Source organism: Aspergillus alliaceus, assembly GCF_009176365.1.
Source record: "Aspergillus alliaceus strain CBS 536.65 unplaced genomic scaffold BDW43scaffold_35, whole genome shotgun sequence".
In the NCBI taxonomy this organism is placed as follows: domain Eukaryota; kingdom Fungi; phylum Ascomycota; class Eurotiomycetes; order Eurotiales; family Aspergillaceae; genus Aspergillus; species Aspergillus alliaceus.
In genome coordinates this window covers 23,342-41,485 of record NW_022474718.1, presented here as the reverse complement: position 1 = coordinate 41,485, position 18,144 = coordinate 23,342, and the positions used below count along the sequence as shown (strand labels likewise).

Below are 18,144 nucleotides of genomic sequence, written 5' to 3'. Positions count from 1 at the left end.
ATGGCTGCAGCCTCATATTCTGTCCTCATTATAGGTCTGCAACTCTAGTGTCCTCTGGAAATACACATTGTTGCGACGATAACTTACCTCAATGTATACTTCGAAGGCTAAGCTCCCGTCAGATTCAGCTAAGTATTCACTGTCTATATGCTATCCTCTTGTTATATTCTTGAATATGTGTGGGCTGACTTATTCCGGTACGTGCTAAAATCATATTGACTTAAACGCATTGCAATGGCCATCTCTGCAGCCTTTACATAAATCACTATTGTGTGATGGGCTATTCTTTTGCCGGAGTAATGCGGCATATCCGGTTGGATCCCTACTCCATTTTTGAGCCGATAGGTGACTATTTCCGCATTAGAATTATCCAGGTATAGTCAACTCAGGCTATTGCAGCTTTTGCACCGTTCGTTGATGGTATACCCTTTTGTTGTATTTGGCCTCTAAGTACATACGTATAGTTGTAGCGATTTTTTTTTTTTGCTTAGCCATCCATTAGAGCTACAGGGACGGTTGTGATATATGAATTGACCCATAATGTTTGTGTCGTAGCCTTCGGTGCAGTTCTCGGTGTTGTCAATTCCGTGGAATTCAAAGTGGAGATTGACCTCTTCCAGCAAGCAAAAGATACTATCGTGGAGTGATATATACCGTAGCTGACCGCCTGACGATCGGAACCACTTGACGATCGATTTTACTGTACACTGACATTTAGAGTAGAATTTCAAACCTCCACAACTCATTCAATATGAACTCCTATTGAAGCGGCGCTGGCGGATATAGAATTACCGGAGCCAGGAGGATCTCTTAACTATACTGTAATTGCAAAGAAGAACAGTATTGATTGAAATACGCTGTCAAGACATCACCGCAGAGTCCAGATATCTATAGAAGAGTAATATAAAAACCAGTAATTACTTAATAACCAGCAGACTAAAGCCCTTCTGAACTAGATAGAGAAGCTTACTGATCGTGGGCTCTATACTATACATGAGATACTTTGAAATTGGGCTCAAGGAATTACTGGAATTCAGTCTGGAAAGTAGTAGTTCATCTACTTTTTAAAGAAGTATAATAATAACCTTATTGCTCGCTGTACCACTGGAATCAATTCTTCAAGAAAACAGGCAGATTCTATATATAAATATACCTTATACTTTAAGCTTATAGCTAGAAAGAAAGAGAAATTCAAGCTCAGGCCTGAAGATATATATAATATAGATAAGAAAGAATTTCTTATTAAAGTACTTTCTAAAGATAAATAAATCTTTTTCAAGCAGAAATATAAATAAGAAGGCCTTAAACAATGCCTCCAGGATAGTAATCAGAAGTGGGTTACTATAATTACTTATATTTATACAGATAGGACCTCTTCATCACCTGGTCTAATTTACCAGGCAGTATCTAGTAAGATACAGGACTCCTGGCTTCAAGACTTTAATCCAGAAGATTACCGCTGCTTCTTTGCTTCTTCCTCTTCTGATTGGACTAATCATGAGCTAGGATTTGCATAGTTAAAAGATATTTTTAATAGAGAGACTAAGAAGAAGGAAGGAAGGCGCTGGAGATTTCTATAATAGAAATAGGATTCTTTTAGCAGTGTATCTGCCTCATTTAACTTATTATCTACAGCCGCTTGATATTGGTATCTTTGGGCCTCTTTCACTCGGCCTACAGTGCTGAATTAGAAGTATATTTGCACGATTGCCAAGGTCTCAGTCATCTTATAAAACATAACTTTTTTAGGCTATCCTGGCTAAGTTAAGAAAGAGTCTTATCTTAAAAAAATATTGAAAGTGTATGGAAATCAGTTGGTTTATAGCTATAGAATCCAGAAATTATTTTAAAGTGCTTTATTAAAAAAAAGATAGTAGGCTCTCTTCTAGCTACTCCTTTCTCTCAGTACTAGATACAGAAGACTGAAAAAGAATTAAAAGATTTCTAAAGTAAGATATTACTGAGATTTATAATTAAAATACTTGAAAATTATTTTCTAGAATATATTATCTCTTTATAGAGAATATCTTGCTAATACTTCGCTGCCAGGATCTTAAAAGAGCTCTTCTGTATAAGAAGAAAAAATACCAGTATAAAAAATCTTTATAGTTTTAATTATAAGTTTCTAAGAATAGTAATACAGTGTTTTATTTGTTTAATAAGATCCAGAAGACTCAGATACTTTAAATACAAAAAAAAAAAGATAATAGAAAATATAAAGACTTTAAAAGAGATAGAGAAGCAGCGGAAGCAGCAGAAGAAAGAAGTAAAGTAATAGGCTATTAAAAGTAATCAGAGAATAAAGATATATTAGAAAGAGTTAAAAATACAGGAAGCTAAGCAGAAGAAACACTAAAAAAAGAATAAGATATATACTAAAATAACAGATCTATAGCTCCAGGATAACTTCCAGAAGACTAAAAAAGAAAGAAGACTTATCTTAAGGTCTTCTAAAGTCTTTAATCAGCAAGATATTAGTACTCTAGTGTCTGAAGTTATTGAAGAGGCCTATCCTACTGTAAATTATCAAGACAGACAAATATGCCTCCTATAGCGCTCTCGGGATCACTAAAATTACTAGATATCTCCTTTATAATCTATATTTCAATACATCAAGAGATCGCTATATAATGTCTTTTCTATGTGGTTGTATGCCTTCATTTTCTACCTGGTTGTTGGTGGAGAAATCGATCGTCAGGCGGTCAGCTACGGTATATAGACTATCTGTGATCAGGCTTTGGTCATTTGGTTGACATGTCGATTTTGACTGAACAGGAGCCGGAAATGAAATAAAAATGAAATACCAATAATATAATATAATAGAGAGGTTGTGGGTTTGGCAATAGTGCTACACAGGTACAGTACACGTGGGGGAACAAACAATATTCTAGGACGACAAATAATGTTACTAAGTGACAATTAGAGCCTTTATTTAGAGAAAGACTATTTTCAATAAAGGGGGAAGAGGGATGTCAGGCTCATATAGATAAAGAGAAAAGGAAAGAGGCACACCTGTCCTATTAGATATATTTCGATATCTGCCTAAGCGGGTATATACAGGTCTTTCAGTCAACCCTTACATTCCGATTCGAATCAAACCAATAGTAGTACAGCTCTGATATAATAGGTTCCCTCCAATTGGTAGTCTACATGCCACATAAGGCAGTGCATTGGCGCTTGCGAGTGATGCCGTTGCATTTCTCATATGCATACCAATCATGATAGGTGCCAAATATTCTCCAAACCTCCTCGTTCAAAGAGGCAGCGTATGAAAAAATAAATAAATAAAAATAAAATACAATTAAATTAAATTAAAGTGTCCTGGTATACGCGGCCCATGCCACCACAATGTTCATCGTCAAGGGTCACAACGCGACCATCAAGGACATAGCGGCCACTCTCTAGCGGTGATGATCGGAGCTACTGTTACCGATATCTATCCACCATACATCGGTGTTCCCCAGGACGCTGTCACGCCTGGGTTTAAGCTGGCGTGTTGCCTTCGTTTTATGGAGCCTGGTGTGGAAAATTTTATTGCAATATCTCCACATGTGATTAGATCGCAGCATTTTGTATAGCGCCATTTGGCGGCGACGCAGCGTGAATGCGGTTCCTCATACTTCCTGCTTTGGTGGACGTTAATGCTCAGCCGCGAGTTGAATGTACTCTCTCTACATGTACGTAACCTTGCTATCAAACGGGGGCATTTAAAAGATTGTGATCAGTAAGCTGCGCTGAAAACCAACCAGACACTTCAGCTTAGGTTAGATATAGTCGTCAACCCTGCGGAGGAAAATCCGGTAGTCGGGTAGACTCGGTGCAGTGCGTCAACAGACGGAGGGGGGGGGAGAGGATATTACTTTTAGTGCTTCTAGCCTCCAAGCTACCCTTAATTGCCCTTGCATGAGAAACCACTGAACGTTAATCTAAGCCCGTGGGCACTTGCTAAGAAATAATTAACTGATGGTATTTGCTACCTGAGGAAAGACTTTGAAGAAGTTTTGGCTCTCCTACCTTCCGGCAGTCTTCCGGCATGGGAGATATCGAAACGAGAATAGACTTCGCATGTAGCTGCTCCGAAGGCATTTTAGGAGGCCTGTCCTGTTCCATTTGGGGCACAAGATATTTCCCCTTGGCGAATTCGACACGGTTACTTCCGCAGTCTGAATGAGATTAAGAAACGGACACCTTCCTCCGTACCATTCGGGGATCCGTGTTTTGTAGAGAATGCAGGGGTAATTATCTATGACCGGACCGGCGGGCCGATATAGCTGAAAGATTGACTTGATTTTAACCGTATCAAATCAAAATAAAAGGCTTGCACACCCGTCAGTTAACTCCTAAGTGTGGGCATTCCTGAGGTTGAGCATCATGAAGGTTATATCAATCCTAGCGGGTCTGTTACGGGTGACTTCGGTTGCTGCATATCTTGCCACAACAACTGTAGTATTTCCTCTCCTGGACATGTGAACCATGCTAAATGAGGAGCAGCGATACTATGATGGTCAAGAAGGTGCCTGCGGGTGTGGTACTTCCTCCGGTGCTTATCCCTGGCAGGTAGGCAAAAACCGCTGCCTTCTTGAAAGCTTGATGACCGATAGGGTATGTAGCTAGGCATAAGCAGCGGTGTCTACACAGCTGCAGGCTCACAAGCCCTATTTGATACTGGCGGTGCGTCCTGGTGCGGCGCAGGATGTGGCAAATGCTACAACCTAACCTCGACGGGCAACCCTCCTTGCACTGGTTGCGGGACGGGTGGAGTGGCCGGCAAAAGTATCATTGTCATGACCACCAACCTCTGCCCGTATAATGGCAATCAACAGTGGTGTCCGCAGGTCGGTGCGACAAATAGCTACGGGTACAGCTATCACTTTGACATCATGGCGAAGACCGAAGTATTTGGCGACAACCCCGTCGTGAATTTCGAGCCGGTCGCTTGCCCTGGTCAAGCCACGTCTGACTGGGAGACGTGTGTCTGCTATGGCTAGATTGAGGATAACACCCGATGAACTCACATCAGGCGGCAGTGGTAGCTGAAGGTGCTGGAGTTTGATTTTCATACCCTCCTAGATTCCTTACACCGCACGCGTGAAGGAGGCATTGAGTACATGGCTAGTATAATAGGTAATCAGTGGATATTACAATAGATCGACCCCGTGGAGTATATTCTCGCTGTTGTATGTCTCATATCAGACTCTAGTAGTTCCGCTGATTTTATGGGGCGCCTTTGAGTGAGATGGCTACCAAAACCGTTGCTGGTTCATTGAAAATTCAAATTGGGGAAGACTTCACAATGGATCAAATTGAAAAAGCACATCAGGCTATGGAGGACAACACAACCTATGGTAAGATCTCGTCCTCACCTGAGATTGTTGAGCAAAATTATTGATAATAATAGTACCTTTCTTTAATGATTGAAAATCACAGGAGAGATTAAACGCAAGACAGCTTTTTGTAGGACCATTGCTAAGCATTTCTAAGCACAGTATCAAACTTCCTAATCAGGCTACCCAAAAAGCTTAACCCTAAACGATGGTCGAGGAGCATTTATAATGATTACTTTATGTAACTACTTTGTATAGGCATGGTCGCTGCAGCGTTACGGCTGACTGCTTGCGAATTTGGTCCAAGTAACTATGGAAAATAGTATGTGTATATCTATGTATCGGCCAGTGCATATGACGCTGGTCTTTCCAAGCCGTCCGATTTTTTTTTTTTTCTTTCGTTATACTAGATACTTCTCACCATGTCTTTGAAACCCAAATTGTTATTGTTGGCGCATCTTAGGCGGGCATTGGGCTCGGCCAGGCACTACTGAAAGCTATCCCAACATTCGGATAGTGTTGATCAACCCATCGAGCCAGTTCTTCTTCAGTATGGCCGCCGCCCGTATACTTGCTAAGCCCATAGCGTTCCGATCAGCGCAGTATCTTCTTATCGAAAAGGCATCCGAAAATGCACCACCCGGTTCCTTTGAGTTGGTCCTCGGATCAGCAACGGCAACCGACCCAGAATCTAAATCGGTGATGGTCTCAGGGAAGGGAACCATCACGTATGACTACCTCCTCATTGCGTCTGGAAGCACCACGGCTGCTCTATTGCCAGGGGTAGTAACCTCGCGCCCTTTAAGGCCACAGGTGGCCAAGATCTCTGGAATACGATCGAAGCTGCGCAGCAACAGCTCTCTGCCTCTAAATATGTGGTCATTGGTGGCGCAGGGCCGGTTGGTGATATCACTGCCTATCCTGCCCGTCTCTTCATGAAAAATAGGAGTAGATCCTTGGAGGTCGACATTTTGGGACGAGGAAAGCGGAAAACTTATTCTCAGGATGGCAAGGTGATAATGATTGTCCCAGTAGGTTCTACTAACGGAACTGACCAAATATTTGACATGGTGCCTTGGGGAAGACGGCAGCCATGGCCAAGGGCAAAGACTATTTTGTCTCCAAAGCACGAGGTCTGATTGGGTTGAAATAGATATTTCTTTACTACTGGCCTTTGGTACTATGGTTTGGGTGTTATATTATTAGTAATAGAATTATCGGTGTGCTCCAAACACAGTTGATACAATAAGCGGGCATGTACATGCAATCCCCGAAGGATAAGCTGAAAGAGCCAGATAGGGAGATACCGACCAAATATTCGCTCAGAGAAACTTTAGCAAGACGAGATCGGAATCGCCGGAGACAAGACTCTAATTGAAATCATGAAGCAGATGTGTTCTGACAGAACGGTTGCCTCGTCTACCCATTACTCGGATAACGATAAATTCCGAGATGGCCTGTTAAACCGGGCTGGTGAAGAGGTCATCCAATATTGCAGTCAATGGCGCGTGTCTGGATCGCAATTGACAGACAAACTTGTCGAATTGATCAACACAGCAAGGGAGTTATACGACGTAATAACATTTGGAAGTAAATATTAGAACCTAATATGTGGTAGTCTTCTGGACCGCAACTGCGCAAAACCCTACCAAGCAACTAAAGCTAGATTTCTTCTACGTGCACTCCTTGAACCTCTCTATTTTTTTTCAAAGTATTTATAGGCTTGTCGTATATAACTATAACAAATCACGTCTTCCAGAAATGAAGGGCTGAATGGACCTATTTATCTGGGCTTCTCCCAATATGCCTGAGCTATAGACTACTGCTATTATGTAGTATCCATATGTCTCCCGATACAGATAGCCATCCCTTTCCACTCTTATTTTCAAACACCAGACACAGTTGATCCTCAAATGCCACCATCCGGACATATTTAGCCTGATGGCCATCATCAGACGGGTGCTTGTAGGCTTTTGCAAGCACTTCAGGCCAGCCCATATAGATAGGCTCAGAATCGGGAAACTCAGTGCGTGCACAAATGCTACATCTAGTACCGTACTATGCTAACATTCTTGCAGCGGTCGACTCGACTGGCGTGATACCCAGTGATATGGGGTTCGCGGTGCAGGTTTTACAGAGGGTTGGGAGAAATCTGGACCACGGAAGTATATATTCTTGCAAGCACCGCGGTTTGGATGTTGAATAAATAATTTTAAGCTCATCTATCTCAAAAGGTATATAAAACAATGCAATCTAGAAATCAAAAAGCCACAATACACCTCTTAAAACGTAATTTATACTCTATACCCGAAATCCAGCAACAGCACCCGCCACCCCCACAAGCCCAGGCATCATCCCCTCCACCCCATCCTCATCCATCGCCATCCCCAAAACCTTCCTCTGACACAAAAGCGCCTCTCCACTCTGCCAACAATGACACTTCCCTCCCTGAACCTCCAACTCAACCGCAACCCCTTCACCCCTCGCCCGCTCAACAAACCCAACAATATCATCTGCAAAGATCTCATCTGCACCAGCAGAAACCCAAATCCTAGTAGGAAGAATGGCCTCCCACCCTCCACGACGAGTAGACGAAGTCCTAAAATTCCCAAAAAGCCCCCGAAGTCTCATATCAGTATCAGAAGATAGAACCCTCTCCCCGCTCTCCCGTAAAAAAGACCCAGACATATAATCCCTCTTCTCGAGATCCCTGGTCCGCGGGGACTCAAGCAAAAGATCAATCCATGGACTAAGCAAAACCGCCGAGCCCGGACGCGGATATTTAGCCCCAACCCCAGAATGACTAAGAGAAAGCGCAACCAAAAAAGCCAAAGCAAGATGCCCCCCCGCAGATTCACCCATCAGGCATATCCTTTCAGGATCTATCCCCTCCTCTTCAAGGAGGTATCCATATGCTGCGAGCGCCTCATCGATTTGTTTCGGGAAGGGTGCGTTCTGGGCGAGTGTATAGTCCAGAGAGAAGATGGCAGGTTTTAGACCCCTCTTTTCTAGGATCTCGGCGAGGAAGAGGAGGGCGGGGAGGTGGGCTGCTGGGTGGCCGAGGGCGTAGCCGCTTCCGCGCATGTGGTAGATTACTATGTCTGCTTTGTTGGGGGGGAGTTGGGTAGACAGGCCGCGGGTGATCCAGTAGGCTGTGAAGGGGGGTCGGTGAATGGGGTGGAAGAGGTGGACTTTCAGGTGGGTGTATCGGGGTGAGGAGAGAGTCTGAGAGCCTGGTTTGTAGTTGTTTAGGGAGGTGTTGTGGATTGAGAGGGGGAGAGATTTGAAGGCACTATTGTTGTTAGAATTCTGACTTTTTGTGTTGGGCGGAAGAAGGAGGGAGAGGGAAGGGTGGGGGTTGTGTTTACTTGCGGATGAGAGATCGGGTGAGATCTTTTAAGAGTGGTGGGCGGTTGGGTATTTGCGTGAGATGGGTTAGGGTTGTTCGGAGGATTGTCCAGGGTGCTTGGATGAGTAGAAATGTTGTTACAGCTATAATGTCCCTGGTAGTGATGGGAGGGGGAGGGTTAGGCTCTGGGATGCCCATGGCTGTAGCTCGTGGTTTCTGGCCCTGAGGACTGGGTAGTGGTGCACTCTAGAGTACACTTGAACATCTATTAAATGTTTAAAGGGAATAAGACACGGGAAGTGGACGGTTGTTCGGGATCCATGTTTCGGGGAGTTGAGACATGGGACCGACTCCGTGCCGTTTCAAATGAAAGCCGGTTTTTCCGGGATGCGAGTCAAGGATCATGCCGATCATGCAAGGTTTCGTCAGCCTTCTTTGATACGTATTTTGAGACCTTTGAAAGTTCCGTCTAGAGTGAAACTAGGAAAACAGGCTAATAGAAAAGAAGAGAAAAAGAATGTGATATACAAAAAATAAGAATGAAGAGGTACGGTGGTATCCGAAGCCATACTCCGCAAATCCTAGCTAAACAGTATGCTCGGACATATATCATCATTCTGGCTGCGACAATTCAAAGAAAACCACGACTCCGCTTTATTGCTCTCCTTTTGACTAGGCAGGCACCAATGGGGATGGAAGATGTTGAACACAGCAACGGCAACGACCATAGGTATCCCACAAGGCCAATGGAGAACCACTCCCTGGTGATTAGATATCCTGATCAGCCTTCAAGTAATTCAGTGGTACGGTAGATGCTTCACATATAGATGCATACAATGGAAAATGTCGTCGCCAGTGCCGAGCGAGAAAGTCGATTCGGATACTGTCATTGCCGCCATTTGAAATACAATACCGGCCACCATTGTGTTTGTGCCTGGCGCTGTATCTCCGTTCACCTCGTTTGCTGCTGAAGAGGCCATACCACCACCCACCGCCTGCACAGCCAGCGAGATAATATCGCCTGCACAGAATATCTAGAGGTACCAGCTTGGGCGAAGGATGGAAATTTCTGGGCCCAGAAGAACGATGAGCTGGCCGAGAAAGACGTATATTCCAGGGGTGAAAAATGTCGGTCCTAAGGTATGATAAAGACCATCAGTCGGGAGGATTTCGCAAAGAGGTGTTCTGCTTGAGGAATACCAATAATCAAAGTGGATATCTGCATCAAGAACGCGACCGGTTGATACGGACACTGCGCTACCCACCCTGAAACCTCAGCTGAAATTTAGCCTATGTATGAAAAGTTGAGCGCGAATATTTCCTGGATTTATCAGGTTTGCGTCGTATGACATATGAATGCCACGTATCATTGCAGTTGTCCCCTATAGTTTCATTAGCCGGCTGCTCCTTTAAGACCAGCCGGCTGCAAATGAACATACCTGTCATCCAGCAAAGTTTTCACCTCCGGCAAAGATTCCAGAGGCAGATCCCAAGGCCAACTGGTAAAACTTCCAGCTAGCCCCTTTTCCTGGTCCAAAGGCAGCGCCATCGTGATACTGGTAATCCAAAGCCAGGACAGTATGATAAAACGCAGACCATTAGACGTCTTCCGCAAAGTCTACAACTAACCAGGGGCTTAATATCCTCTATACAAATTTAATCATTCCAGAAATGGGTGGACTGGATGAACTTGGCTGAAATATTCTACCGATAGTCAGGACTGCTTTCACGGCATCGGAGTGGTGTCTATTCCATACAGTCAACATAAAGTCTCATCGTGGCCTCCGCCACTATTGGCGGGCTTTCAGATATTTGCCACAGATTGTCAGTGGCTGGTCCCTTCTGCTTTTGATGACACTCATAGCGATCATCCACAACGGCGGAAATTCTATTATGAGACATTCAGCTCCGTTGCGTTGTGCCCCAAGCGTTGGGTAAGCACTCGTATCCGGCTTTCTGAAAAATATCCGATACTTGCGCTTCCAACTTTTTAGTACTACACAAACCCAGTTTATCTGCAAATCCTTCCTGCAAAGCCGTTTCTTGATTTACAAGCATATCATCTATTGCTTTGAGGCATCCTGTCCGGAAATTTTTTGAAGCTGTTAGTCGTCGAATAGCCTATCTTGTCTGGCAAAACGAACGGTTAATTCTACGGCCAAGTATGCACCGAGAGTGGGGCTTAACGCTCTAGGATTGACCGAAGGTGTAGGACTTCTAGATAATGTCCAAGAGGCGTAACCCAACCCTTCAAAACGTGAATCCGAGCAGGACGATGCTGAGGATGACGAGCAAGAAGCTAATGAACTATACTTTGCTAGAGGAAGTCAAGCAACGTCGCAATGAGCGGAGTATGCCACAGACTTAGGGGAGATATCGGCATCCAGCGACGATGCATCTCAAGTGAATTAGCAAGAGGCGGTTATTAGGCAATCAGTCAGGACGATAGTGATGCGAGAAGAAGCTTTGAAGTAGAGAACTAGACTTCGGGGGGGAATCTAGTCGCGCCAGTCTAAATTCATCTCTATATTTCATATATGCACATGATGCATGGATTTTGCGTAGGATATTAAGCGCACTTGACTTCACCGCCCCTTCAAGAAATAACAGTTCCTTTTCATTGTTTTTCATACGGGTCTATATTTCCTGGAGCGCAAAAAGTGTCTCCTTGAGACTCAGGGCCCACGCACCCTGCTGGGGTCTTTTAGTATTCGACGGGGAGACGTGGGTTCCCGGGTCCTTTTATCGCTACCAGTAAACGTTCCACCTTCGTCTCCACTTATAGTCCACTAGCTAACATGACGAACCAACTTTGTTCTAGATCCCTTTCCACCAAATCTCGCTCTCATTCTACTGTATTACGATTGACCAAGATGTCGTCACGAGGGAGCCTAAGCCCTGCGGTATCCTCAAACGTCTTTCCTACTTTCACCGAGGCCAAAAAGTCTCTGGATATGAAGCTTGATCAATATCAACCACTCCACCTTGAAGATGATAGCGAAAGCTCTTTGAGGATATTTCTCAAATACCTACCGCTGCAAGGACAAGTCAACCTAGCAGAGAACGTGGAGCGGTGTTCTGATGATGAAGAATTACGGCAGCTGGCTAAGAGCCTCGACACAGGCTTGCTGCGGCCTATGCTAGCCCATGGCGGTACCACACCCGCCGTAACCCTATCTCCTCGGCTTGGCGTAGAGGATTCTATTGAAGATTTGCTCTCTAAAGATATCCACACTGCTAGAGAGCTAGTCAACGACAACTACGCGACCACTGTCTGGCAAGGGAGGGATATAGGTGCGTTGTGTCAACCGTTTGCTTTAGGGGCCTTCCAGGAAAATGACACAGACGAACGATATAGGCATGCGATAGTTTGGGTCAATATTGACGGATACTTTCCTGACCGTCGCTCGCGTATTGGATTTTCTTCAGAACGGGTATCCTTCGCCGGAGGGCAGTGCACTGGTTGGGATGGGTGGAGGGAGGAAAAGAGAAGAGGAAGTGCGTCGTCCTTAGGGGGGGGGGTCAGGTTAGGGTTATATTGTTCCGTCGAAGGAGGTAGAGCGGTGTCAAAGCGGCGTGATTCGACAGCTAGGGGCACCCGGGTTAGGGTATCTTGTACGGTCATCAAGCCGAATCGCTATTCAATCAGTGACAAACACCATACTGATTCTATATATATATTACACACTAAAAATTATTACGGAAGAGGGGCATTGTTTCTCTATATCATAACAAAGGCATACAACCGAAGCTAAGAAAACGCGGGAGAGCCCCATCTAACGCTGACACGTTTGTTTCTAAACCATTTCGAGAATAGATATTGCTTTCTTCGTGTTCTCAGTCTAGTCGTGAATATCCTCTACGAAAGCTCAAGCGACTCCAGGTTTGATCCCCTTACTCAAAAAGAATTCTGTGTCTTGATCTTTATAGATATATCTAAGGTTAAAGCTTTCGAACACCGTTATCTTAATATACTTGTCAAAACATAGCTTTGAGAGTATTATTCTCTACGTGTGATATAAGCTACTTACTATATTCTTTGGCAGCTACGTATTTGGATCCTGGAATATCTCCTTTAGTCCAGCTAAGTTAACAGGCTAGAGCAGAAGAAATATGAACCACGATTCCCCATTTTATTGATGACCCCATCCTTTTAAGTGGGCAAAAGGCTTGTGACGGTCAAAAGCGCTACAGGTGAAAATAGACCTTAGTGCAACTCTAGCATGGCACATTTTATTGAGGTTAGCGTACTCAAGCTACTCACCCTCTGCTCACCCCTACTCAGTGATCAGTTCAGGGCTCTCAGGGCGTGTTCACGTCTTACCAGTGAATCAAAAGCAGTGAGTGGTAAACTCTAAAACGGAAAAAGTTCTTGAGCTGTCTAGAAAACCCGATACGTATTCAAAGAAGATACCACATATTTGAGAGGCAGTGCAAGACAGCTACATTGTTTCTCAATGATATTTTGAGAAAGCCTTGGTTCATTATCAGGTGCCAACTTTTCTTGTCCTTTTTTATCGTGTAATTGGTCATTCAAACGGTGTGGATCCACTATCACTGGCATTTAGTGAAGGCCTCGGATCCTCATGCACTTTGACCTGAGCTGCCATCTATGCGTCAGGTTAGGGCTAGAAGGGACGGACCAATCCCTGAACTTGGGCCGCAGAGCCAAGCCAAGAATTCGGGGCAAAGAGCAAACGCATCAAATGCTAAGAACAAAGAGACCAACAGAGGTTATGCTCAAGTGCTTGCGGAGTAGAGGGTTCAGCCTCGGAGGGCCCCGGTGGTAAGCACCAAGCTGCCCTTTTCATTAGGTAGGCAGCAGTCAGAACACGGAACAAATTCTCCGTAAGACGCTAATGTAGTCCTTTATTTAGAGATGTAACAGGGCTTATAAGTATTTAAGCAGAAGAGTGGAGCAGGACCTCTACCCAACGCAAGGATTAGAAACTTTGTCAGCAAAGAGCAGCAAAATGCTCTTGATTTTCGTACGTTGGCCAACACTCAACATTATTAGCTTCGAGGCGAGGCAGAATCTGCCTTTTCGCCTAGTTTGAGGGGAAGTACTTTTGCTTGGGTTTCTTCGTCCGTTGTCTTGCTCTATCCGACGCCAATTTTCTGGGATCCCCCGCACCTGACTTGATTTAGTAATGCTAGAAATTGGAGCTAAGCTCAGCTACATCTTGAGAGTACCTTCAGAGCTCTGTACGAAACGTCTCCATGGTATAGGAAGGTTAAATATTCGCTGAGGTTATCCCTCATAAGGTATATAACTATCTATGCCCCAGCAAGATGAAAAAGTCCGTCATAAGGAACTAGATACCTTTACCGGAATTGCGGAGCATGACCCAATACCTAGCAGCATCCACACAGTCACACACCGTGTCTGTTAGGGTCACAGTTTCAATCACCTCAAAACCCAATGCCATGTAGAAATTGATATTTTCCTTCCAAGTACATTCAAGAACCAGCGGTTCGTCACCAGTCAGTCGAATTATCTCTACCATCATCCGTCTGCCCAGACCCTGACGCTGCAGCAATGGATCAATAGCCAGAACTTCAATGTACCAAAACTTTTGTCGCCGAGGAAGAATGCCCCTAACAAGCCGGAGCGACTCCTCATGGACTCGAGAGGAAGTATCCCACCGCCGCTGTGTACGCGAGCAGTTAGTGAATGGTAAAATTCTGAGCTTGCATGAGATTGTGATTAAAAACTCGCAACTTACATCCTGCAACGGCGTATTAGTTGGCAACGGGTTGCGTCTATACTCTTTTAACAGACTGAAAAATCCCAAATAGTACGAGAGCCACTTTCTCTTTTTCCTGTCGGATGGGTGAAGAATAGCAACGCCACCCGGGTTACCGAGCAAGTGTCCTAGTGTGGGTCCCATAGTCCGCATATTGTCCCGGGGTGATCTCTGCAAGAGCTGACACTGTAGGCTTCCAATATTATCCGTGTAGTACACACGACCTCCCAGCATGGCAACCCGCATCCGCCATGCCTGAAAGGCAAGCGTGTCGGGTCGTAGTTCGCTCCAGGATGGGGTATCCAGTCGCAGCCAGTGCACCAGGGGATCCGCGGAAAAGGCGCGAGCAATCGTACAACCAGCGGAGGTAATTGCCTTAGGGTCTAAAAGATGAGTGAGCTTCCCTTCTAGTACTTGACAAGATGTAAGATACTCGGGATAGGGAATTGATAATACCTTTGCCTGAGAGCTTTCCTATCGACAGATCGAGGCTGTCTCTTCTCAATGCCATGATCGAATCAAGCAGCGTTTGTTGGATATATAGTGGTGCTTTAGTGGTCGTTTACGCGTTCTCAAGATGAGTTCTGGTTTTAGTTCGCTATCTTTACAGTTATTTTGGTGATTAGGCGTTTCTCTAAAGAACTTTTAGGTAGCCCTGACATGATTCTGACGCCATCATCACTGACAGTTAGATGAATCACACATGACATATCAAGACTTCTTTCATTTGCCTAAATATCAATGCTATTTCGACTACAAGCAAAGTAACATTAGACGCGATCCCTTATGACAAATCCACAATATCTGGCCGCCCGCAGTCACTTAGTACTAGAATATGTTTTCTTCACTCCATGGATATCGAACACTACATTTGGTACTTTATAAAGATGATTAACTTGCAGAAGCCTGTTCAAGATCCACGGGTCTCATATGTAATAAGGAGGTGTTATGACCGCTTCACCCTAGTACAATCAACTTCCACTCGCGATCTTGTAATGCCGTCCAGTCCCGAATTGCAATCCACGCAAATCCTTCACGGATCGCGATGACTCCATGTGTGTCTCGAGAGGTGAACATGACCCCTATGGCTCCATTGGCAATATGGCCAGAATCCCAGCTACCTCTATTTTGGGCAACTGCGATCAGTTCCACGGTATCGCCCTCCTTTAAAGATGGAGCAATGTGGGACCAGGAGACTTGGAGGGTGCTACCGGGTCGCTGGGACAGGGTGACTTCCCAGGTCGAGGTGTCGGGATCACTAGACATAGAATCGTCGACTGTCTGGCGGCTTGTTACGGTGAGACGAGCGGAGGCTGTCCAGAAACAGAGTAACGATGATAAGCTAATAGACGGATCTCTTGGTAAGTCTTCAAGGGAAACACTGGAAGGTCTAGATGAACGATCAGGTAGGCCGGAATCTTCAACGAGCAGATCGACCTCACGGTTGAACTTTGCAGATTGCTTCATTTCCATCATAGTTGTCCCGTCTTCAGAGACACGATAGAACCTGAGACCCAGAGCTTCCATTGTCAAGTTTTGGTTGGCGAGCTTTGTCTGTCCGTCGCTAGTCCAACCAACCCATGACCAGCTGGGAAACTGATCCTTGTTTTGAGACAATGTCTGAACACCACGTCTCCGTCTCAACTTATGGCTTCGGTGGCCCCAGGCAAGAGCAGATTCCAGGAACGCAGTCGGCATACCCCAGAAGAACGTCATTCCCATTGACCTTTCCAAGGCTCCTATAATGCCTAGAAATGCATTCAATCCGTCGCTATCAAACGACAATGACCGACCAGAGTAGTCCTCGAGAAGAACACGGTAGAAGTGGTCGAGTGTGACGATATCAGAATTCCACGAGAGGTTCAGCTCCCCTCCACAAAGACTCGTCCGGTGGGGATCCGGAGAGATGCTGGGAATTTCACGAAAGCTGTCCTCGCACCAGAATGCCTCTTCACATTCCCAGAATACCTGTTCTGCGGTGAAAACAAGTGATCTAGAAGCGAGAAATCTCTCCTGCAGAGTCCAGGCTCGAGTGTCCCATACCGTCTCCCCCAAATAACCAACGGCGCGCCCTGTACGGAGATCAACCTTTACACCCAGAACAGGGTCAAGAGACTGAACCAATGTAACATCGCGAATCCTAAATGGTTCTTGCTCCTGACTTCGAGAACCAGGTTTAACTCCCGGGAGGCGGGTGTTGGCATCCGTGCAGGTCGAAGAGATAATGACGACTGTTGCTAAGGTGTATATCGAGTCCATTCGTGAGATGAACTTGGCCTTATCTTGGTCGTCGTCCTGTACTATGCAAAGGCTGTCAACCCAAAGATATCGCTCCCCAAGGCCCTTGGTAACTTGTAGAGCGTCTTCAATAATGTTCGGAAGGACTTCCGGTGCAAGAGAGCCTGGCATGGAGAAGGCCTCGATATTCTCTTTTAGAAGCCTGAGGGTTTTTGCCTTTCCCCAAACGTAGCTTAGACAGACCCATTGAGCATCACCGTCGGCAAAGGTCAAGCATCTCCTTTCAACATCAATAACTCGGGGTTGGATATTCGGAGTTCCCTTGAAGATTTGCGAGCATTTTCCTCCATGCTCTTGTTGACACAATTTTTTCCATCGCTCAAAGAGCGCCATATTCGCTACCAGAGGCCTTTGGCGTCCAGTGTACGGGCGAGCCTGATTATCAGCCGTGACGCAACCGACGCCCGAGACTTGAGATGGATCATCCGATGGTCCTCCATATCCTTGAAAATAAAAGGTTAGAAACTGCGACTGTCCATTTTCATTATCAGTTCGAAACCGCGGAATGGAACAGCTAATTCTAATCCGAGCCGAATGTGCTTTATCTTCGGCACAACCTTCCTTCTCCTCTCCCACAACTGTATGCCAATCCGTTTCAAGCGATACATCTACATGTGACCTGGAGATATCGAAACTTTCTGTTCGTTCTCCTTGGTTTTCAGCAAACCAATCTGTGATGAGATTGACGATCTTCCTGCAGAAAGCACAGTTCTTGGAATTACTCAGCAACGTAGGAAACTCCCTCTGAAAAAAGAAGTTATCACTTGAGTATTCTGGAGAATCATGAAAGCCAACATATTGAAAATCGATGCGACGACACAGAAAGCACAAGTCATGCGTTGTCGAATTTTGAACTTCTCATATATTCTTCATGTAAGCGGGGGCCAGTCTCAAAATCTCATGAAATACACTCACTATGTATGTTAGAGCTTGTACTGACTCTGTCATTTTCGGTTGAGGATGCTATTAATGATCTTGACGATAACGAGAGTGCAGCTATCGAAGACATTAGTTTATCAAGGCAGGGAGGTTATGTATAGACATAGACGATGGGGATTCACGATCGAACGGCGTTGGCGGGCTTCTTCGAGGATATCGATACGTTACTAGTGACAATAGGGTTAAGCGCTGATTGATTCTTCTCCATTGGCTAATTGCACTGTGGCAATGCAACGCCTCTTAAGAGGTCCACTGAACAACTTTAATCATTATGCTCGATACAATATACATAGCTACTCTTGTAGTGTGTACATATGCTACATAGAAACATGTCGTTTGGTGAGAGTTACCGTACGTCTGTTTCGAACCATTAGATTATTGGAGGTGATACATGATAGGCTTCTTGAAACCAGTGCAATAGCGATACATCGGGGTCATGGAGCCATGGGAAGGGGCATGATAGATTCAATGCATCATGCTTTTTTTT

The 18,144-nt window shown here is 45.0% G+C and overlaps 6 protein-coding genes across 6 annotated transcripts; 3 read left to right on the top strand and 3 right to left on the bottom strand.

Moving 5' to 3' along the window:
• Positions 1 to 4,473: 4,473 nt before the first annotated feature.
• BDW43DRAFT_313092 (putative endoglucanase) lies at positions 4,474 to 4,988 on the top strand (the record flags this gene model as incomplete). Its single annotated transcript, XM_032047508.1, has 2 exons — positions 4,474 to 4,557; positions 4,611 to 4,988. The coding sequence occupies 2 exons, from the start codon at positions 4,474 to 4,476 to the stop codon at positions 4,986 to 4,988; spliced, it is 462 nt and encodes a 153-aa protein (XP_031898117.1).
• Positions 4,989 to 5,876: 888 nt separating this feature from the next.
• On the top strand, positions 5,877 to 6,463 carry BDW43DRAFT_313091 (uncharacterized protein; the record flags this gene model as incomplete). The annotated part of the gene is made up of 2 exons (XM_032047507.1): positions 5,877 to 6,052; positions 6,106 to 6,463. 2 exons carry the CDS (start codon positions 5,877 to 5,879, stop codon positions 6,461 to 6,463), a joined length of 534 nt encoding a protein of 177 aa, XP_031898116.1.
• Positions 6,464 to 7,508: 1,045 nt separating this feature from the next.
• On the bottom strand, positions 7,509 to 8,955 carry BDW43DRAFT_140883 (alpha/beta hydrolase). Its single transcript, XM_032038313.1, has 2 exons — positions 8,693 to 8,955; positions 7,509 to 8,616 (listed from the first exon to the last, which is right to left on the bottom strand). Exons 1-2 carry the CDS (start codon positions 8,869 to 8,871, stop codon positions 7,626 to 7,628), a joined length of 1,170 nt encoding a protein of 389 aa, XP_031898115.1. The 5' UTR covers positions 8,872 to 8,955; the 3' UTR covers positions 7,509 to 7,625.
• A 2,591-nt stretch (positions 8,956 to 11,546) lies between these two features.
• BDW43DRAFT_313088 (uncharacterized protein) lies at positions 11,547 to 12,186 on the top strand (the record flags this gene model as incomplete). The annotated part of the gene is made up of 2 exons (XM_032047506.1): positions 11,547 to 12,041; positions 12,103 to 12,186. The coding sequence occupies 2 exons, from the start codon at positions 11,547 to 11,549 to the stop codon at positions 12,184 to 12,186; spliced, it is 579 nt and encodes a 192-aa protein (XP_031898114.1).
• A 1,802-nt stretch (positions 12,187 to 13,988) lies between these two features.
• On the bottom strand, positions 13,989 to 14,931 carry BDW43DRAFT_313087 (GNAT family N-acetyltransferase; the record flags this gene model as incomplete). The annotated part of the gene is made up of 3 exons (XM_032047505.1): positions 13,989 to 14,324; positions 14,400 to 14,803; positions 14,877 to 14,931. 3 exons carry the CDS (start codon positions 14,929 to 14,931, stop codon positions 13,989 to 13,991), a joined length of 795 nt encoding a protein of 264 aa, XP_031898113.1.
• Positions 14,932 to 15,292: 361 nt separating this feature from the next.
• Positions 15,293 to 17,753, bottom strand: BDW43DRAFT_282701 (HET domain-containing protein). The gene is made up of 2 exons (XM_032042658.1): positions 17,634 to 17,753; positions 15,293 to 17,572 (listed from the first exon to the last, which is right to left on the bottom strand). The coding sequence occupies exons 1-2, from the start codon at positions 17,725 to 17,727 to the stop codon at positions 15,378 to 15,380; spliced, it is 2,289 nt and encodes a 762-aa protein (XP_031898112.1). The 5' UTR covers positions 17,728 to 17,753; the 3' UTR covers positions 15,293 to 15,377.
• Positions 17,754 to 18,144: the final 391 nt, after the last annotated feature.

Excerpts from the sequence above, each read along its gene's own strand:
- BDW43DRAFT_140883 (XM_032038313.1), bottom strand. The coding sequence starts at position 8,871 with ATGGGCATCCCAGAGCCTAACCCTCCCCCTCCCATCACTACCAGGGAC. Across the intron at positions 8,617-8,692 it reads ACCCGATCTCTCATCCGCAA|TGCCTTCAAATCTCTCCCCC; the intron begins GTAAACACAACC and ends TAACAACAATAG.
- BDW43DRAFT_282701 (XM_032042658.1), bottom strand. The coding sequence starts at position 17,727 with ATGTCTTCGATAGCTGCACTCTCGTTATCGTCAAGATCATTAATAGCA. Across the intron at positions 17,573-17,633 it reads TACAAGCTCTAACATACATA|TTCAAAATTCGACAACGCAT; the intron begins GTGAGTGTATTT and ends ATATATGAGAAG.